Source organism: Anomaloglossus baeobatrachus, chromosome 3 (genome assembly GCF_048569485.1).
Source record: "Anomaloglossus baeobatrachus isolate aAnoBae1 chromosome 3, aAnoBae1.hap1, whole genome shotgun sequence".
NCBI classification, from domain to species: domain Eukaryota; kingdom Metazoa; phylum Chordata; class Amphibia; order Anura; family Aromobatidae; genus Anomaloglossus; species Anomaloglossus baeobatrachus.
The window spans coordinates 694,995,969-695,013,776 of NC_134355.1; the positions used below are offsets into that span (position 1 = coordinate 694,995,969).

The following is a 17,808-nucleotide window of genomic DNA, read 5'->3' on the forward strand; positions in this document are numbered from 1 at the left end:
TATTGGCGGATCCTCCATACACATGCACGCTCAGAATTGCTAAGCATACATGTATGGTCATTGAAGATAATACACAGTGCCTTGCAAAAGTATTCAGCCCCCTTGAATTTTTCAACCTTTTCCCACATTTCAGGCTTCAAACATAAAGATAAAATGTGACTCAACAAGTGACACAATTGTGAAGTTGGACGAAATTTGTTGCTTATTTTAAACTTTAAGTGAAAATTGGGGCGTGCAATATTATTCCTCCCCTGTAAGTGAATACTTTGTAGCGCTCCCTTTTGCTGCGATTACAGCTGCAGTCTCTTGGGGTATGTGTCTATCAGTTTTGCACATGGAGAGGTGAAATTCTCGCCCATTCTTCCTTTGTAAACAGCTGGAGCTGAGTGAGGTTGGATGGAGGCGTTTGTGATCAGCAGTTTTCAGCTCTTTCCACAGATTCTCGATTGGGTTCAGGTCTGGGCTGTGACTTGGCCATTCTAACACCTGGATACGGTTATTTGTGAACCATTCCATTGTAGATTTTGCTTTATGTTTGGGATCATTGTCTTGTTGGAAGATAAATCTCCGTCCCAGTCTCAGGTCTTTTGCAGACTCCAACAGGTTTTTTTTTCAAGAATGGTCCTGTATTTGGTTCCATCCATCTTCCCTGTCCCTGCTGAAGAAAAGCAGGCCCAAACCATGATGCTGCCACCACCATGTTTGACAGTGGGGATGGTGTGTTCAGGGTGATGATTTGTGTTGCTTTAACGCCAAACATATCATTTGGCATTGTGTCCAAATAGTTTGATTTTGGTCTCCTCTGAGCAGTGCACCTTCTTCCACATGTTTGGTGTCTCCGGTGGCTTGTGGCAAACTTTAAACAACACTTGAATATCTTTGAGAAATGGCTTTCTTCTTGCCACTCTTCCGTAAAGGCCAGATTTGTGCAGTGTACGGCTGATTGTTGTCCTATGGACAGACTCTCCCACCTCAGCTGTAGATCTCTGCAGATCATCCAGAGGGATCCTGGGCCTCTTGGCTGCATCTCTGATCAGTCTTCTCCTTGTGTGAGATGAAAGTTTGGATGGACGGCCGGGTCTTGGTAGATTTGCAGTGGTATGATACTCCTTCCATTTCAGTATGATCGCTTGCACAGTGCTCCTTGGGATGTTTGGAAATCTTTTTGTAACCAAATCCTGCTTTAAACTTCTCCACAACAGTATCACGGACCTGCCTGTTGTGTTCCTTGGTCTTCATGATGCTCTCTGTGCTTTACACAGAACCCTGAGACTATCACAGAGCAGGGGCATTTATACGGAGACTTGATTACACACAGGGGCTTATATTTATCATCATCAGTCATTTAGGACAACAATGGACCATTCAGAGATCCTCAATCAACTTCTGGAGGGAGTTTGCTGCACTGACAGTAAAGGGGATGAATAATATTGCACGCACCAATTTTCAGTTTTTTTATTTTTTAAAAAAGTTTTAAAAAAAAAGCAATAAATTTCCTTCCTCTTCACAATTGTGTCACTTGTTGTAGATTCTTCACCAGAACATTAACATTTTTATCTTTATGTTTGAAGCCTGAAATGTGGGAAAAGGTTGAAAAATTCAGGGGGGTTGAATACTTTTGCAAGGCACTGTAGGTGGGACACATCTGGCAACAGGTCAATTCCCACAGGAACGAAAGGATCAGGCAAGATCCTTCTTGTCCCCAATATCACGTTGGATCAAAGTCGGGTAAAATCCATAATGTAATGTGTACGGAGGCCTTGAAGTGGCATATATACAATATACCGCAGCTCTTGGATAACTTTGTGTGGGACCCTACAACTAACACGACGACGGACGGCCAAGAAGTCCCCATAACAAATTTGTTGGCCAATCTCTCCGCAACTGGTGGGTTTGGTCAACTTCTATCTGAATGTGGTGTCCAACAATCTCATGTCCGGGGGGGGGTGTACCAAATCTTTCCAATGGCCAGAGTCTGCAGAGAGAAGGATCTGGCTTGGATTTCTAGATCTGATCATTTTAGACAACACAAGAGAAGATCCCCGTCCCCTCTTTCGATTAAGAACAGAAACCTGGCTGAAAAGGTCACCGGGCACTCAACAGCCTGAGCGATCACCAAGAGCTACTGAAGGTAGACCTTCGTCCACACCCAAAATGGCTTGATCAGATTGGGAGGTTTGAAGGTGAATAGAGACCCAAGAATACTCTTCACCTATCCTCTGACAACCCATATAGACGTTACCTACCCCATCTTCTGCGCACCAGTGGTTATTGCAGACTACACCGACGCCAATTTGTTTTTTGAGCATATCGAAGAAAGTTGGTAACAATCCTGCCGGTTGAGAGGGCAGATGTGCAGACCGCGCTCCACAAGTGCCATGGAGCTTTTTTAATATCAATTCTGTAACTATCTTGGGGCGAATTTTAGGCGTGGTGCTCTGTCCATTCTGTGTACATTGTCCTGTTTGCAGGTTATTCACCCCCTGCTGGGCCTTTTGTCTCCTCTGTGCTCAGTGAGTAGCCTCCTCCTTATATTCCTGAGATACACCGAGGCCCAGAGCTGCCATCTCTTCTTCATACCACACCAACCACTGCCTTTTTGGGGGCAGGGATCCCCATCTCCAGTGCTTGTCCATTATACATCTGGGAGGAGGTAGTCTGGCTAGCACCTACCAGTAAATCAATTCAGACCTCTTTACTCAGTCTCTGGTAGCTCAGGCCCAGATCTCTGGCTCTCTCCTGTAGACTGGATGCGGTCTAGTCTCTGTACTCACTCTGTGGGTGGTTCTCCATTAGGCTGTGCTCTGTTGATCCCACCGCTGACACCAGTTGTCACGGGGTCCTTCTCCAATATCACACAACAGAGCGAGAGGTGGGTGAACAATCCAAAGAACATTTATTCCAAGCAAGTTAAAAGGTCCATCAAATAATCCACCTCACAGAGGGTAAAATAGTCCAGTAATGGGATAAATGTCCCAGGGATCAGTCACAATGCTCCAGCAGTCCTTTTCCAGGAAAATTGGGGTTTCCTAACGGTTTTCTGGGGTGCTGCTTGTAGCTGCAGTTTCTCCCCCAGAGGATCAATCTTCCTGCTTTTCTCTTGAAGTTCTCAGCCAGACTGAATAATCTCCCAGGTAAGCAGAGAGTTTGGTGGATCCCAGGCCTCTTCTCCCCCAGATTTAGGGACAAAAGCCCCGCAGGGGGTGATTAACCTGCAAACAGGACAATGTACACAGAATGAACAGAGCACCATGCCTAAAATACGAACCTACACAAAATAATACACAACCCCCCATATTCCACCATCGCATGGGTTAATAACAAATTACCCAGTTTCTACCATTGTTGGCACAATGGACTTAAGCCGCGTAGTCTGGGCTCTTCCAAAACCTCATCACCCAAATGTGTGCCAATATTTCTCTCATTCTAGACGTAGGCCACGATTCATTATTGCGTTTGCGCCTGATTTTTGTCTAGTTTTTGGTGTTTATTTTTCATTTGCGCCCAAATCTTCTTTTGCTTCGCCTCTTTTATATGCTTTCGTCGGATTTCTTTTATGTTTGCTATCGCGGGCGCGGTTGATATTACTCCGACTCCTGCAGCTGATTTATCAATTACAAGACTTTAAAAAGTCGCTAAACCTTTTGCGCTAACATAACACTCTTCTGTCCCACCGGAGCACTTTATTTATTTATACAGCCGAAATTTTTGCTGAAATGTTAGTGTTGTGTGTGACATTTTAACGAAACAAAAAATAAAGTGCAAAACAGGTTAAAGATCGAAATTAAAAATAATCTCTGATTCTGCGCAAAATCCATGCGCCGTTGTGAAGAGCTTGGAATAAAAAACGTCTAAGATTACAAGACCCAAAAAGTGGAGATGATGAATCAGGTCCTTAATGTCTCTATATGTGGCCAAACGTGTGTTCACCGGAAAGCTCGTACCTATCACTGGCCGGTCTACATGATACGTATTTTCGAGGTTAAGAGTTCAACCCCAAAATACTTCATTTCGGGTGCCCACCGCCATGTGGTAACTCAACAGTTCTGGTCTTCTAAGGTCTCGGTTGGAAACGATGTCTCACGGGACAGAAAAATATGAGGGCTTTACAAGTTTCCATTCCAAAGGTCTAATCATCTTTGGTCTTCTACACGAGGTCACCAATGTAAAAATAGGTGGTGTCCAGAGTTTCTGCTGCTTTTTGTGAACCAATTTTTGGAATTTTGTTACAAAAATTAAACCCTTTTTTTCAGTAACCCCATTTCCCCCTCCCCCGCATGCAAATTTTTAGTGTTCTTTTTAAGTATGGGAAAGAGCTTTAAAAAAATAAAAGTCAGAAGAAGACTCAAGCAAACCCCATCTGACCCTCGAAGTCCTCAGAGCTGCAGCTTTTTGACTCTTTGATCTTCCAAACACCCCCTCAGTGTCTCCTTCCTCAGACCTCTGACCTGCCTGTTGACTTCTTCATTTAGTAAATGAGTTTTTTACAGTGTGGGGGGAAACCACCGCTTCACTTTTCTGGCCATAGAGTCTTCCACGTAAGCTTTCTACGCTCTACCAGCCTTTGGTGGGATTTCTGGTGGCCGAGAAGGCTGGTTTTCTGTCGGAAGCTTTTTCCACATTCGAAGCAAACAAAGGGTTTCTCCCCTGTATGAGTTCTCTGGTGAACAGTGAGATGTGAGTTGACACTGAAGGTTTTGTGGCACACGGGACACTGATAAGGTCTTTCTCCAGTGTGTGTCCTAAGGTGGACCTTAAGATGGTAGGATTTGGTAAACCTCTTTCCGCACACCTGACAGCCATAGGGACGCTCTCCCGTGTGTGTCCTCTGATGGACTTTCAGGTGGGCGCTCTTGTGAAAGCGTTTTTCACAAACGAGGCACTTGTATGGCCTTTCCCCCGTGTGGATCCTCTGGTGGATTTTCAGTTTGTAGGAGTTAGAAAAACCCTTCCCACAATCTCCACAAATATATGGAGCTGGTAAGCTTCTGATAACGGGTCTTGAAAGCGGTGGGATGATGTAGTCGTCTCCGTCATCTGTTTGCTCGCAATTCCAAGATGCATGGACCGTTTGGTGTAAGAGAAGAGTCTCGCTTTCAGTGAAGCTCTGCTGACACTGGGAGCACTGGAATGGGCGAGCCTCGGGAGGACTCGATGGGTCTATGAAGTCATAGGCACATTCGGATATTGGCTGACCGATACGAAATATAGACTGGCACTTTCTAGGGCGTGGGAGTCGGATCGGTGATGGTTCTTCCCATTCATCAGTAGACCCATTTTCCAACATCAGTTTATTAGTCTGGAAATCCGTCAAACATTCCTCAGCCGGGCTTTCCGTGAGACCATTATCTGTGGAGATAGAGATAAGACTAATATTGCTATTATATGACTCTAATGACCCCATGGCGCTCTTCTGTAGACCGTCACACCAGCCGATGTGTGGACTGACCTGCTTGCTCCTGGCTGTCCGGGATCTCGCTGTGATCTGCTTCCTGCACATTTAGCCAGAAGGGCTCCACACTCCCATCTATTGTGACCGATATTCCTGTTCCTATGACTTCATCACCTGGGGGAGTCGGAGACAGAACAGTCACAATGGTCCATAAAACATTGTCCCCTTCTAAACAGATGAACTTTCTTGGAAGAAAGTTGCCGAAATCAAGGCTTGAACATCTCCGTACCCGCATACGCTCTGTAATTTGTTAACCCTTACATTATACCCCAGCCAGAATGCAGGGTTGGAATCCTGGAACGCAAGGACAAACTACCTAGAGTAACTTATGACATGAAAAGGGACAGGAAAAGATGACATTACTTTAGCGTAACTCAAAAGTACAGAAGGTAAAGACTCACATGAGTGCTAATCATCACTCACCTGACACTTTCTCTCCATCCACGGGTTCAGGGTCAGGGCAGGCCTCAAACACCAGGTCATCGGGCTTTATCCGTAAAAAAATATCCGGCTTCACGACGGGAACCTCTGAATGAAGACAGAACAGTAAACACTGTCCGAGGAAGAGGAATGTTACTACAGAGGACAGAGACAACGATGGCTCAAGTCTCACCATGCACATGACTGTCCATGGTTGTATATTTTCTGCTACCTTCCAATTTGTGGCCATATATCCATGGTTGTAAAGTGTCTACTACTTTCGGGTGTCTCTATCGTTGGCGGGTGTCTTCTTCCCATGAGTGTCGCTATAATTGTAGACTGTCTACTACCCTCGAGTGTGTCCATAGATGCATATTCTCTACCACCCTCAAGTATGTCCATGGTTGTAGAGTTTCTCCTTTCCTCGAAATTGTTCATAATTGTTTTCTCTTATCCTTGACTGTGTCCATGGTTGTATGGTCTCTCATTGCCTCCGTTGTGCCTGGTTGTAGGCTGTCTACTACCCTATATTGTGTCCATTGTTGTATTTTCTCTCCTACCCTCGAGTGTTTCCATGGTTGTTGAGTGTCGCCTACCTTTCAGTGTGTCCATGGTTCTACATTCTCTCCTTCCTTTGAGTGTGTTTGTAATTGTAGACTGTCTCAAGTGTATCCATAGTTGTAGCGTGTCTCCTTCACATGAATATCTCTATGGTGGTAGAGTGTTTCCTTGCCTTGTGTGCGTACATAATTATAAAGTGTTTCCTTCCGTCGAATGAGTCCATGGTTGTAGCGTGTCTCATACACTCGAGTGTGTGTATTGTTGTAGAGTGTCTTCTACCCTCCAGTGTGTTCATGGTTGTATAGTTTCTCATATCCTCGAGTGTCTCCATGATTGTAGGGAGTCTCCTCTCAGGTGTGTGTTTATGGTTGTAGGGTATCTCCTATCATCAAGTGTCTCCAGCTTTGTAGACTGTCTACTATCCTCGCGTGTCCATGGTGGTAAATTCTCTCCCTATCCTTGAGTGTGTACATGGTTGTATAGTCTCTCCTTCCTTTCAGTTTGCCCGTGGTTCTAGAGTGTTTCCTTCATTCGAGTGTCTCCATGGTTGTACATTTTCTTTTTCCTTTCATTGTGTCTATGGTTGTAGAGTGTTTCTTAGCCTGGAGTGTGTCTATTGTTATAAAGCATCTTATACCAAGGAGTATGTCGATGGCTGCATATTTTCTCTTACCCTCGAGTGTGGCTATGGTTGTAGGATGTCCTTTTCCCTTGAGTGTGTTCATGGCTGCATATTTTCTCTTACCCTCGAGTGTGTCTATGGTTGTAGGATGTCCTTTTCCCTTGAGTGTGTTCAGGCTGCATATTTTCTCTTACCCTCGAGTGTGGCTATGGTTGTAGGATGTCCTTTTCCCTTGAGTGTGTTCATGGCTGCATATTTTCTCTTACCCTCGAGTGTGGCTATGGTTGTAGGATGTCCTTTTCCCTTGAGTGTGTTCATGGCTGCATATTTTCTCTTACCCTCGAGTGTGTCTATGGTTGTAGGATGTCCTTTTCCCTTGAGTGTGTTCATGGCTGCATATTTTCTCTTACCCTCGAGTGTGTCTATGGTTGTAGGATGTCCTTTTCCCTTGAGTGTGTCCATGGCTGCATATTTTCTCTTACCCTCGAGTGTGTCTATGGTTGTAGGATGTCCTTTTCCCTTGAGTGTGTTCAGGCTGCATATTTTCTCTTACCCTCGAGTGTGGCTATGGTTGTAGGATGTCCTTTTCCCTTGAGTGTGTCCATGGCTGCATATTTCTCTTACCCTCGAGTGTGTCTATGGTTGTAGGATGTCCTTTTCCCTTGAGTGTGTTCAGGCTGCATATTTTCTCTTACCCTCGAGTGTGGCTATGGTTGTAGGATGTCCTTTTCCCTTGAGTGTGTTCATGGCTGCATATTTTCTCTTACCCTCGAGTGTGTCTATGGTTGTAGGATGTCCTTTTCCCTTGAGTGTGTTCATGGCTGCATATTTTCTCTTACCCTCGAGTGTGGCTATGGTTGTAGGATGTCCTTTTCCCTTGAGTGTGTCCATGGCTGCATATTTTCTCTTACCCTCGAGTGTGTCTATGGTTGTAGGATGTCTTTTTCCCTTGAGTGTGTCCATGGTTGTATCTTGTTTCCTACCCTCATTTATGTCCCTAACTGTACACAGATTCCCATACTCTGTTGTCTCATTTTGTGTCTTCAGTACTCGCCCTTCAGAATTCAGTCCCTACAATAGTATCCACCACCAACGCTGAGTTATCGACGGCCCGGTGATTCTTTTTCTCTGATTGTCTACTGTCATAGCGATGGTAATATGCCCTTTATTGAAACACGAAGGCTCAGACATTACTAAAGTGTGACTCTACCACAGACTAGAGTTGCGTTTCCCTCACCTGAGCTGGGAGCACTGTTCCACACCATGGGCTGTCCCGACTTCTGAGGAGAGGAGACGTCTTCCTCCACAACCTCCCGAATCCACAGAGCAATATCAGGATTAAACACGGGGGCACCTGGTAGAGAAGTACCATCAGTCCTACGTCGGACACTGTTATGGGAGTGGGTTTATAGGACATGAGTTAATTACTAACTTCGATACTGTACATTCCCATTATCTCCTTACCAGCTGTGAGAGTATTTTTTTGCTCCTTTGTCTTCTCCCCGGGCAGCGCCGCCTCCTTTATTTCATCTACTCGCAGCAGTTGTTCGGGATTCAGGATGGTGTATCCTATCAGAAAACAGTCACATATATGTGAGAAGGGTTTGTTTTTGGTATACACCAGAGGTCTCAAACATAGGGCCCGTAGGCTGCTTCGTGCGGCCCGCAGGCATGTACCCCCCTTGACGATCGTGGCCTGTGGATGGGACCCAGCCGTCACGGCTCATTGCTCTATTTCAGATGAACGTTTTACCGGCGCCACGCAGAGTCAAACTCTCTCTGCACTATCCCAATGGCAGCTGCTGGCCAATCAGAGGCAAGCAGCTGATGCGTATGACGTCACCTCCTTGCATCAGATTGGCCAGCGGCTGCCATTGGAATAGTGCAGAGAGAGCTGGACTCTGCGCGGCAGCGGCAAAACGTTCATCTGAATTTTAGATGAAGTGCTGACAGCAGCCATATTCATCAAGGGGGAATTTGTGCCTATGGGCAGCAAGAAGCAGGGAAGAGGACGCCGAGGGATCGGAGGACAGGTGAGAAGAATGTTTTAGTGTGTGTTTAATGGCACAGTAGGGGACCAGAATGGGACATTGCACGTGTGTGTGTGCGCGTGTATGCGTGCAATGGTACATTGCTACAAGAAGAGGATCATTAAAGGGAACACTACTACAAGAAGAGGACTTGCATGGGCACATTAGTAAAAGGGTACAAAGAATGGGTACATTACTACAAGATGGGGACAAAGGTGGGACACATTAATAAAAGGGGACAAGGTTGGACACATTACTACAGGATGGGGCACATTAGTAAAAGGGGTCAAGGAGGGGGCACAATACTACAGGATGGGCACATTACTACAGGATGGGGACAAGAATGGGGCACATTAGTAAAAGGGGCAAGGATGGGCACATTACTACAGAAGGGGGAACATTAATACAAGATGGGCACATTACTACAGGATGGAGACAAGGATGGGATGGGGCACATTAATAAAAGGGGACAAGGTTGGACACATTACCACAGGATGGGGCACATTAGTAAAACGGGTCAAGGAGGGGGCACAATACAACAGGATGGGCACATTACTACATGATGTAGCCAAGAATGGGGCACATTTGTAAAAGGGGCAAGGATGGGCACATTACTACAGAAGGGGGAACATTAATACAAGATGGGCACATTACTACAGGATGGAGACAAGGATGGGATGGGGTACATTAATAAAAGGGGACAAAGTTGGACACATTACTACAGGATGGGGCACATTAGTAAAAGGGGTAAAGGAGGGGGCACAATACAACAGGATGGGCACATTACTACATGATGTAGACAAGAATGGGGCACATTTGTAAAAGGGGCAAGGATGGGTACATTACTAGAGGATGGGGACCAGGATTTGAACATTACTTCAAGAAGGGGAACATGATGGGGGATATTACTAAAAGATGGCCTAAATTACTACATGGTGCTAATTGTAAAACTGTATTAGTTACAAGAAAGGGATAAAATGTAAACAAAAAAATAAAGCATGAACTTTTTTTACTATAAAAAATATATTTTTATATATTTAAACCAAAAAAAGTGCATGTTTGTTATAATAAACAAGCAAAAAATGTTCAAAAACAGTGATCCAAAGGTGTAGAGAAAAAAAATGGTACCAATATAGATGTCACATTGTCCTGCAATCAATGCGGCCCCCCAAATTATTTTTTTATGTGCGGCTCATACAGCCAGCCGAGTTTGAGACCCCTGGTATACACAGTACAGAAAACAAGCCGTGTGCCCGGGTCCGCATTGTGTGGCCGAGGTGTGATGAGATCTGCATCCTGAGAGCAGCAGAAAAGCAGCAGAAGAAATGTTCTCCGTGTTATTACACATAAAGCGGGAGGGGACCTCTTACCCATGGACAGCAGGGTGGTGTGGATCTCCCGCATCACGTTCTTATAAAGCTCCTTCTGCCAGTCCTCCAGCACCCCCCACTCCTCAGCGGAGAAGCAGGCCGACACATCATGGAAGGTCACCAGGGCCTAAAAGGTGGCAAAACCGGGAAAAAAAACAATGCCAGAACCTGACACGTAAAAAGACCGTAAAGTGGCAACAAGAGGCTGACACCACATGAGGCTGACTCCACATGAGGCTGACACCACATGAGGCTGACTCCACAAGAGGCTGACACCACATGAGGCTGACTCTACAAGAGGCTGACACCCCATGAGGCTGACTCTACAAGAGGCTGACACCACATGAGGCTGACTCTACAAGAGGCTGACACCACATGAGGCTGACTCTACAAGAGGCTGACACCACATGAGGCTGACTCTACAAGAGGCTGACACCACATGAGGCTGACTCCACAAGAGGCTGACACCACATGAGGCTGACTCTACAAGAGGCTGACACCACATGAGGCTGACTCCACAAGAGGCTGACACCACATGAGGCTGACTCTACAAGAGGCTGACTCCACAAGAGGCTGACACCACATGAGGCTGACTCCACAAGAGGCTGACACCACATGAGGCTGACTCTACAAGAGGCTGACACCCCATGAGGCTGACTCTACAAGAGGCTGACACCACATGAGGCTGACTCTACAAGAGGCTGACACCACATGAGGCTGACTCTACAAGAGGCTGACACCACATGAGGCTGACTCTACAAGAGGCTGACACCACATGAGGCTGACTCTACAAGAGGCTGACACCCCATGAGGCTGACTCTACAAGAGGCTGACACCACATGAGGCTGACTCTACAAGAGGCTGACACCACATGAGGCTGACTCTACAAGAGGCTGACACCCCATGAGGCTGACACCACATGAGGCTGACTCTATAAGAGGCTGACACCACATGAGGCTGACTCCACAAGAGGCTGACACCACATGAGGCTGACTCCACAAGAGGCTGACACCACATGAGGCTGACTCTACGAGAGGCTGACACCACATGAGGCTGACTCTATAAGAGGCTGACACCACATGAGGCTGACTCTACAAGAGGCTGACACCACATGAGGCTGACACCACAAGAGGCTGACACCACATGAGGCTGACTCTACGAGAGGCTGACACCACATGAGGCTGACTCTACAAGAGGCTGACACCACATGAGGCTGACTCTACAAGAGGCTGACACCACATGAGGCTGACTCTACAAGAGGCTGACACCACATGAGGCTGACACCACATGAGGCTGACTCTACAAGAGGCTGACACCACATGAGGCTGACACCACATGAGGCTGACTCCACAAGAGGCTGACACCACATGAGGCTGACTCTACAAGAGGCTGACACCACATGAGGCTGACTCTACAAGAGGCTGACACCACATGAGGCTGACTCTACAAGAGGCTGACTCCACAAGAGGCTGACACCACATGAGGCTGACACCACACGAGGCTGACTCTACAAGAGGCTGACACCACATGAGGCTGACTCTACGAGAGGCTGACACCACATGAGGCTGACTCTACAAGAGGCTGACACCACACGAGGCTGACTCTACAAGAGGCTGACACCACATGAGGCTGACTCCACAAGAGGCTGACACCACATGAGGCTGACTCTACAAGAGGCTGACACCACATGAGGCTGACTCTACAAGAGGCTGACACCACATGAGGCTGACTCTACAAGAGGCTGACACCACATGAGGCTGACTCTACAAGAGGCTGACACCACATGAGGCTGACTCTACAAGAGGCTGACACCACATGAGGCTGACTCTACAAGAGGCTGACACCACATGAGGCTGACTCTACGAGAGGCTGACACCACATGAGGCTGACTCTACAAGAGGCTGACACCACACGAGGCTGACTCTACAAGAGGCTGACACCACATGAGGCTGACTCTACAAGAGGCTGACACCACATGAGGCTGACTCCACAAGAGGCTGACACCACATGAGGCTGACTCCACAAGAGGCTGACACCACATGAGGCTGACTCTACGAGAGGCTGACACCACATGAGGCTGACTCTACAAGAGGCTGACACCACATGAGGCTGACACCACATGAGGCTGACACCACATGAGGCTGACTCCACAAGAGGCTGACACCACATGAGGCTGACTCTACAAGAGGCTGACACCACATGAGGCTGACTCTACAAGAGGCTGACACCACATGAGGCTGACTCTACAAGAGGCTGACACCACATGAGGCTGACTCCACAAGAGGCTGACACCACATGAGGCTGACTCTACAAGAGGCTGACACCACATGAGGCTGACTCTACAAGAGGCTGACACCACATGAGGCTGACTCTACAAGAGGCTGACACCACATGAGGCTGACTCTACAAGAGGCTGACACCACATGAGGCTGACTCTACAAGAGGCTGACACCACATGAGGCTGACTCTACAAGAGGCTGACACCACATGAGGCTGACTCCACAAGAGGCTGACACCACATGAGGCTGACTCCACAAGAGGCTGACACCACATGAGGCTGACTCTACAAGAGGCTGACACCACATGAGGCTGACTCTACAAGAGGCTGACTCGACAAGAGGCTGACACCACATGAGGCTGACTCTACAAGAGGCTGACACCACATGAGGCTGACTCTACGAGAGGCTGACACCACATGAGGCTGACTCCACAAGAGGCTGACACCACATGAGGCTGACTCTACAAGAGGCTGACACCACATGAGGCTGACTCCACAAGAGGCTGACACCACATGAGGCTGACTCTACAAGAGGCTGACACCACATGAGGCTGACTCCACAAGAGGCTGACACCACATGAGGCTGACTCTACAAGAGGCTGACACCACATGAGACTGACACCACATGAGGCTGACTCAACAAGAGGCTGACACCACATGAGGCTGACTCTACAAGAGGCTGACACCACATGAGGCTGACTCTACAAGAGGCTGACACCACACGAGGCTGACTCTACAAGAGGCTGACTCGACAAGAGGCTGACACCACATGAGGCTGACTCTACAAGAGGCTGACTCGACAAGAGGCTGACACCACATGAGGCTGACTCTACAAGAGGCTGACACCACATGAGGCTGACTCTCCAAGAGGCTGACACCACATGAGGCTGACTCTACAAGAGGCTGACACCACATGAGGCTGACTCTACGAGAGGCTGACACCACATGAGGCTGACTCTACGAGAGGCTGACACCACATGAGGCTGGCTCTACGAGAGGCTGACACCACATGAGGCTGGCTCTACCAGAGGCTGACACCACATGAGGCTGATTCCACAAGAGGCTGACACATGAGGCTGACTCTACAAGAGGCTGACACATGAGGCTGGCTCTACAAGAGGCTGATTCCACACGAGGCTGACTCTACAAGAGGCTGACACCACAAGAGGCTGATTCCACATGAGGCTGACTCTACAAGAGGCTGATTCCACATGAGGCTGACTCTACAAGAGGCTGATTCCACACGAGGCTGACTCTACAAGAGGCTGATTCCACATGAGGCTGATTCCACATGAGGTTGACTCTACAAGAGGCTGACTCCACAAGAGGCTGACACCACATGAGGCTGACACCACATGAGGCTGACTCTACAAGAGGCTGACACCACATGAGGCTGACTCTACAAGAGGCTGACACCACATGAGGCTGACTCTACAAGAGGCTGACTCGACAAGAGGCTGACACCACATGAGGCTGACTCTACAAGAGGCTGACTCGACAAGAGGCTGACACCACATGAGGCTGACTCTACAAGAGGCTGACACCACATGAGGCTGACTCTACAAGAGGCTGACACCACATGAGGCTGACTCTACAAGAGGCTGACACCACATGAGGCTGACTCTACGAGAGGCTGACACCACATGAGGCTGACTCTACGAGAGGCTGACACCACATGAGGCTGACTCTACGAGAGGCTGACACCACATGAGGCTGGCTCTACGAGAGGCTGACACCACATGAGGCTGGCTCTACGAGAGGCTGACACCACATGAGGCTGGCTCTACCAGAGGCTGACACCACATGAGGCTGACTCTACAAGAGGCTGACACATGAGGCTGGCTCTACAAGAGGCTGATTCCACACGAGGCTGACTCTACAAGAGGCTGACACATGAGGCTGGCTCTACAAGAGGCTGATTCCACACGAGGCTGACTCTACAAGAGGCTGACACCACAAGAGGCTGATTCCACATGAGGCTGACTCTACAAGAGGCTGATTCCACACGAGGCTGACTCTACAAGAGGCTGATTCCACATGAGGCTGATTCCACATGAGGCTGGCTCTACAAGAGGCTGATACCACGAGGCTGGCTCTACAAAAGGCTGACACCACATGAAGCTGTCACTACAAGGGACTGATACAACATGAGGCTGGCTCTACGAGAAATGGACATTTTGAGAGGCAAATACCGCACAAAGGTTTAACCACACAAGGTTTCCTCCATGACAGACTGATATTATCAGAGGTCGGCAGAGAGAGTGGGTGACAATACAATGGTGGCCACCATGAGTCTGACATCCCATAAACCAAGCACTAATAATTACACTGCCAGCATCACCGGCTGACGAGATACGAGATTCGCTTTCTTACCCGCACTGACACCTGATGGGGGAGGATGGCAGCGTCCATGGCGCAAGAACCGGGGTCAGCCGACTCCGACATGTCCACTGCGGCTCTAATGGAAAACATAGAGTAAAATAATGAAGGGAGAAGCAGCAACCATGTGAACACGGTATAAAAAGTCTACACACCCCTGTTAAAATTAAGAAGTTTTTATCAAGTCAGAAAATCCTACCGGGAAGAATAACTCCAGAGCTTGCCCCTTTAACGTCGCCCATAAAAAACTCAAATCATATTGAGGGTAAAATCAAAAGAGGTAACCCAAAATACAGTACTGAGGTTACATAAATGTGAACACCCTCCTACAATAGATGTGGTTGAGTTCAGAATCAGCCAATCACATCTGCCCATACATTACAGAGTAGTCAGTGCAAGGCTGCCGTATTTACAGGGAGTGTCCATAGAAGGTTTTGTTGTTCTATCAAGAAGGATCCATAGATGGTGCCTAAACAGCTGACAACACAGCAAAGGGGATTTTCTTCACATTTTCGGGTCCATAAACAGCTGACAACACAGCAAAGGGTCTCATTGTGGAACTATATCACTCAGGAGAAATACAAAAAAAATCTCCAGAGCACTGGATACCACGGAAACTGTGAAGACGCCATCAAAAAGTTGCCTAAATTTGGAACAATAATGACATTACCTAGAATCGACGTCTTCTGAAAAACCGATGAAGGGTCATGAAAAAAATTGGTCCAATAGGCCTACAGCAACATTAAAGGAGCTGCAGGAATTTCTGGCCAGTGCTGGTTGTGTCCTGTATGTGACAACAATCTCCTGTATTCTTCATGTCCGGCCTGTGCGTTTGGGTGGAAAGACGGAAGCCTTGTCTTAGAAAAAAAACATCCAGGCCCAGATATGTTCTGATAAAACTTACATGGAGTCTGCTGAAAGCAAAAAACACGTTATGTCTGATGAGACCAAAATTGGACATTTGACCAATACTGCGCATTGCCGGAAGATCACCCTCCCCACAGTGAGGCATGGTGGAGGCAGCATTGGAGTTGTTTTTTAGAAGTTAGAACTGTGGATTTGTTCAATGGGAAGTGAATTATGGACAGAAGAAATATCAGCCAAATGTGCACCAAACCCGCAGGCCTCTCCTAAAAAGCTGAAGATGGATTTTGCCTTTCTGTGAGACAGCGACCCTAAGAAACCAACAAAATGAGCAAAAGAGCGGCTTCACCAGAAAAAGATGGAAGCTCGGGAACGGCTGAGCCCAGACCTGACACCAGGGGACAATCTGTGGTGACCTGAGGAGGGTGCTGTACACCGGAAACGCCCTCCAAAATCTGACAGAGGTGGAGCTGGTGCAAGGACAGCGGCCAAAGATCATAGACTCAGACCCAGAAGACTGAGCACTGCCAGAAATTCACAGGGGAAGTCACCAAAGTATCAGTGTAAGGGTGTGCAGATTTATGCAACCACATTACTTCTGTATTTGTCTTTTTTCACCCAAAAAGGATTGGATTTATACAGATTATGGAAGACAATAAAAGTGGAAAATGGTATGAAAAGATTCTTCATGGTAGGACAGTCTCTGCTCTCTAATCACAGGGAAAGTGACAGTCTCTGCTCTCTAATTACAGGGAAAGTGGCAGTCTCTGCTCTCTAATCACAGTGATAATTAGTGACAGTCTCCGCTCTATAATCACAGTGATAATTAGTGACGGTCTCTGCTCTCTAATCACAGTGATAATTAGTGACGGTCTCTGCTCTCTAATCACAGTGATAATTAGTGACAGTCTCTGCTCTCTAATCACAGTGATAATTAGTGACGGTCTCTGCTCTCTAATCACAGTGATAATTAGTGACAGTCTCCGCTCTCTAATCACAGTGATAATTAGTGGCAGTCTCCGCTCTCTAATCATAGTGATAATTAGTGACAGTCTCTGCTCTCTAATCACAGTTATAATTAGTGACAGTCTCCGCTCTCTAATCACAGTGATAATTAGTGACAGTCTGTGCTCTCTAATCACAGTGATAATTAGTGACAGTCTCTGCTCTCTAATCACAGTGATAATTAGTGACAGTCTCCGCTCTCTAATCACAGTGATAATTAGTGACAGTCTGTGCTCTCTAATCACAGTGATAATTAGTGGCAGTCTCCGCTCTCTAATCATAGTGATAATTAGTGACAGTCTCTGCTCTCTAATCACAGTGAAAATTAGTGACAGTCTGTGCTCTCTAATCACAGTGATAATTAGTGACAGTCTCCGCTCTCTAATCACAGTGATAATTAGTGACAGTCTCCGCTCTCTAATCACAGTGATAATTAGTGACGGTCTCTGCTCTCTAATCACAGTGATAATTAGTGACAGTCTCTGCTCTCTAATCACAGTGATAATTAGTGACAGTCTCTGCTCTCTAATCACAGTGATAATTAGTGACAGTCTCTGCTCTCTAATCACAGTGATAATTAGTGACAGTCTCCGCTCTCTAATCACAGTGATAATTAGTGACAGTCTGTGCTCTCTAATCACAGTGATAATTAGTGACGTCTCCGCTCTCTAATCACAGTGATAATTAGTGACAGTCTCCGCTCTCTAATCACAGTGATAATTAGTGACAGTCTCCGCTCTCTAATCACAGTGATAATTAGTGACAGTCTGTGCTCTCTAATCACAGTGATAATTAGTGACAGTCTCTGCTCTCTAATCACAGTGATA

At 47.1% G+C, this 17,808-nt stretch overlaps 1 protein-coding gene across 1 annotated transcript; it reads right to left on the reverse strand.

The window, feature by feature from the left end:
- Window positions 1-3,669: 3,669 nt before the first annotated feature.
- Window positions 3,670-15,187, reverse strand: LOC142297094 (zinc finger protein 212-like). Its single transcript, XM_075341354.1, has 7 exons — window positions 15,107-15,187; window positions 10,456-10,582; window positions 8,520-8,624; window positions 8,293-8,409; window positions 5,876-5,980; window positions 5,450-5,566; window positions 3,670-5,349 (listed from the first exon to the last, which is right to left on the reverse strand). Exons 1-7 carry the CDS (start codon window positions 15,176-15,178, stop codon window positions 4,511-4,513), a joined length of 1,482 nt encoding a protein of 493 aa, XP_075197469.1. The 5' UTR covers window positions 15,179-15,187; the 3' UTR covers window positions 3,670-4,510.
- Between the last annotated feature and the right edge of the window lie 2,621 nt (window positions 15,188-17,808).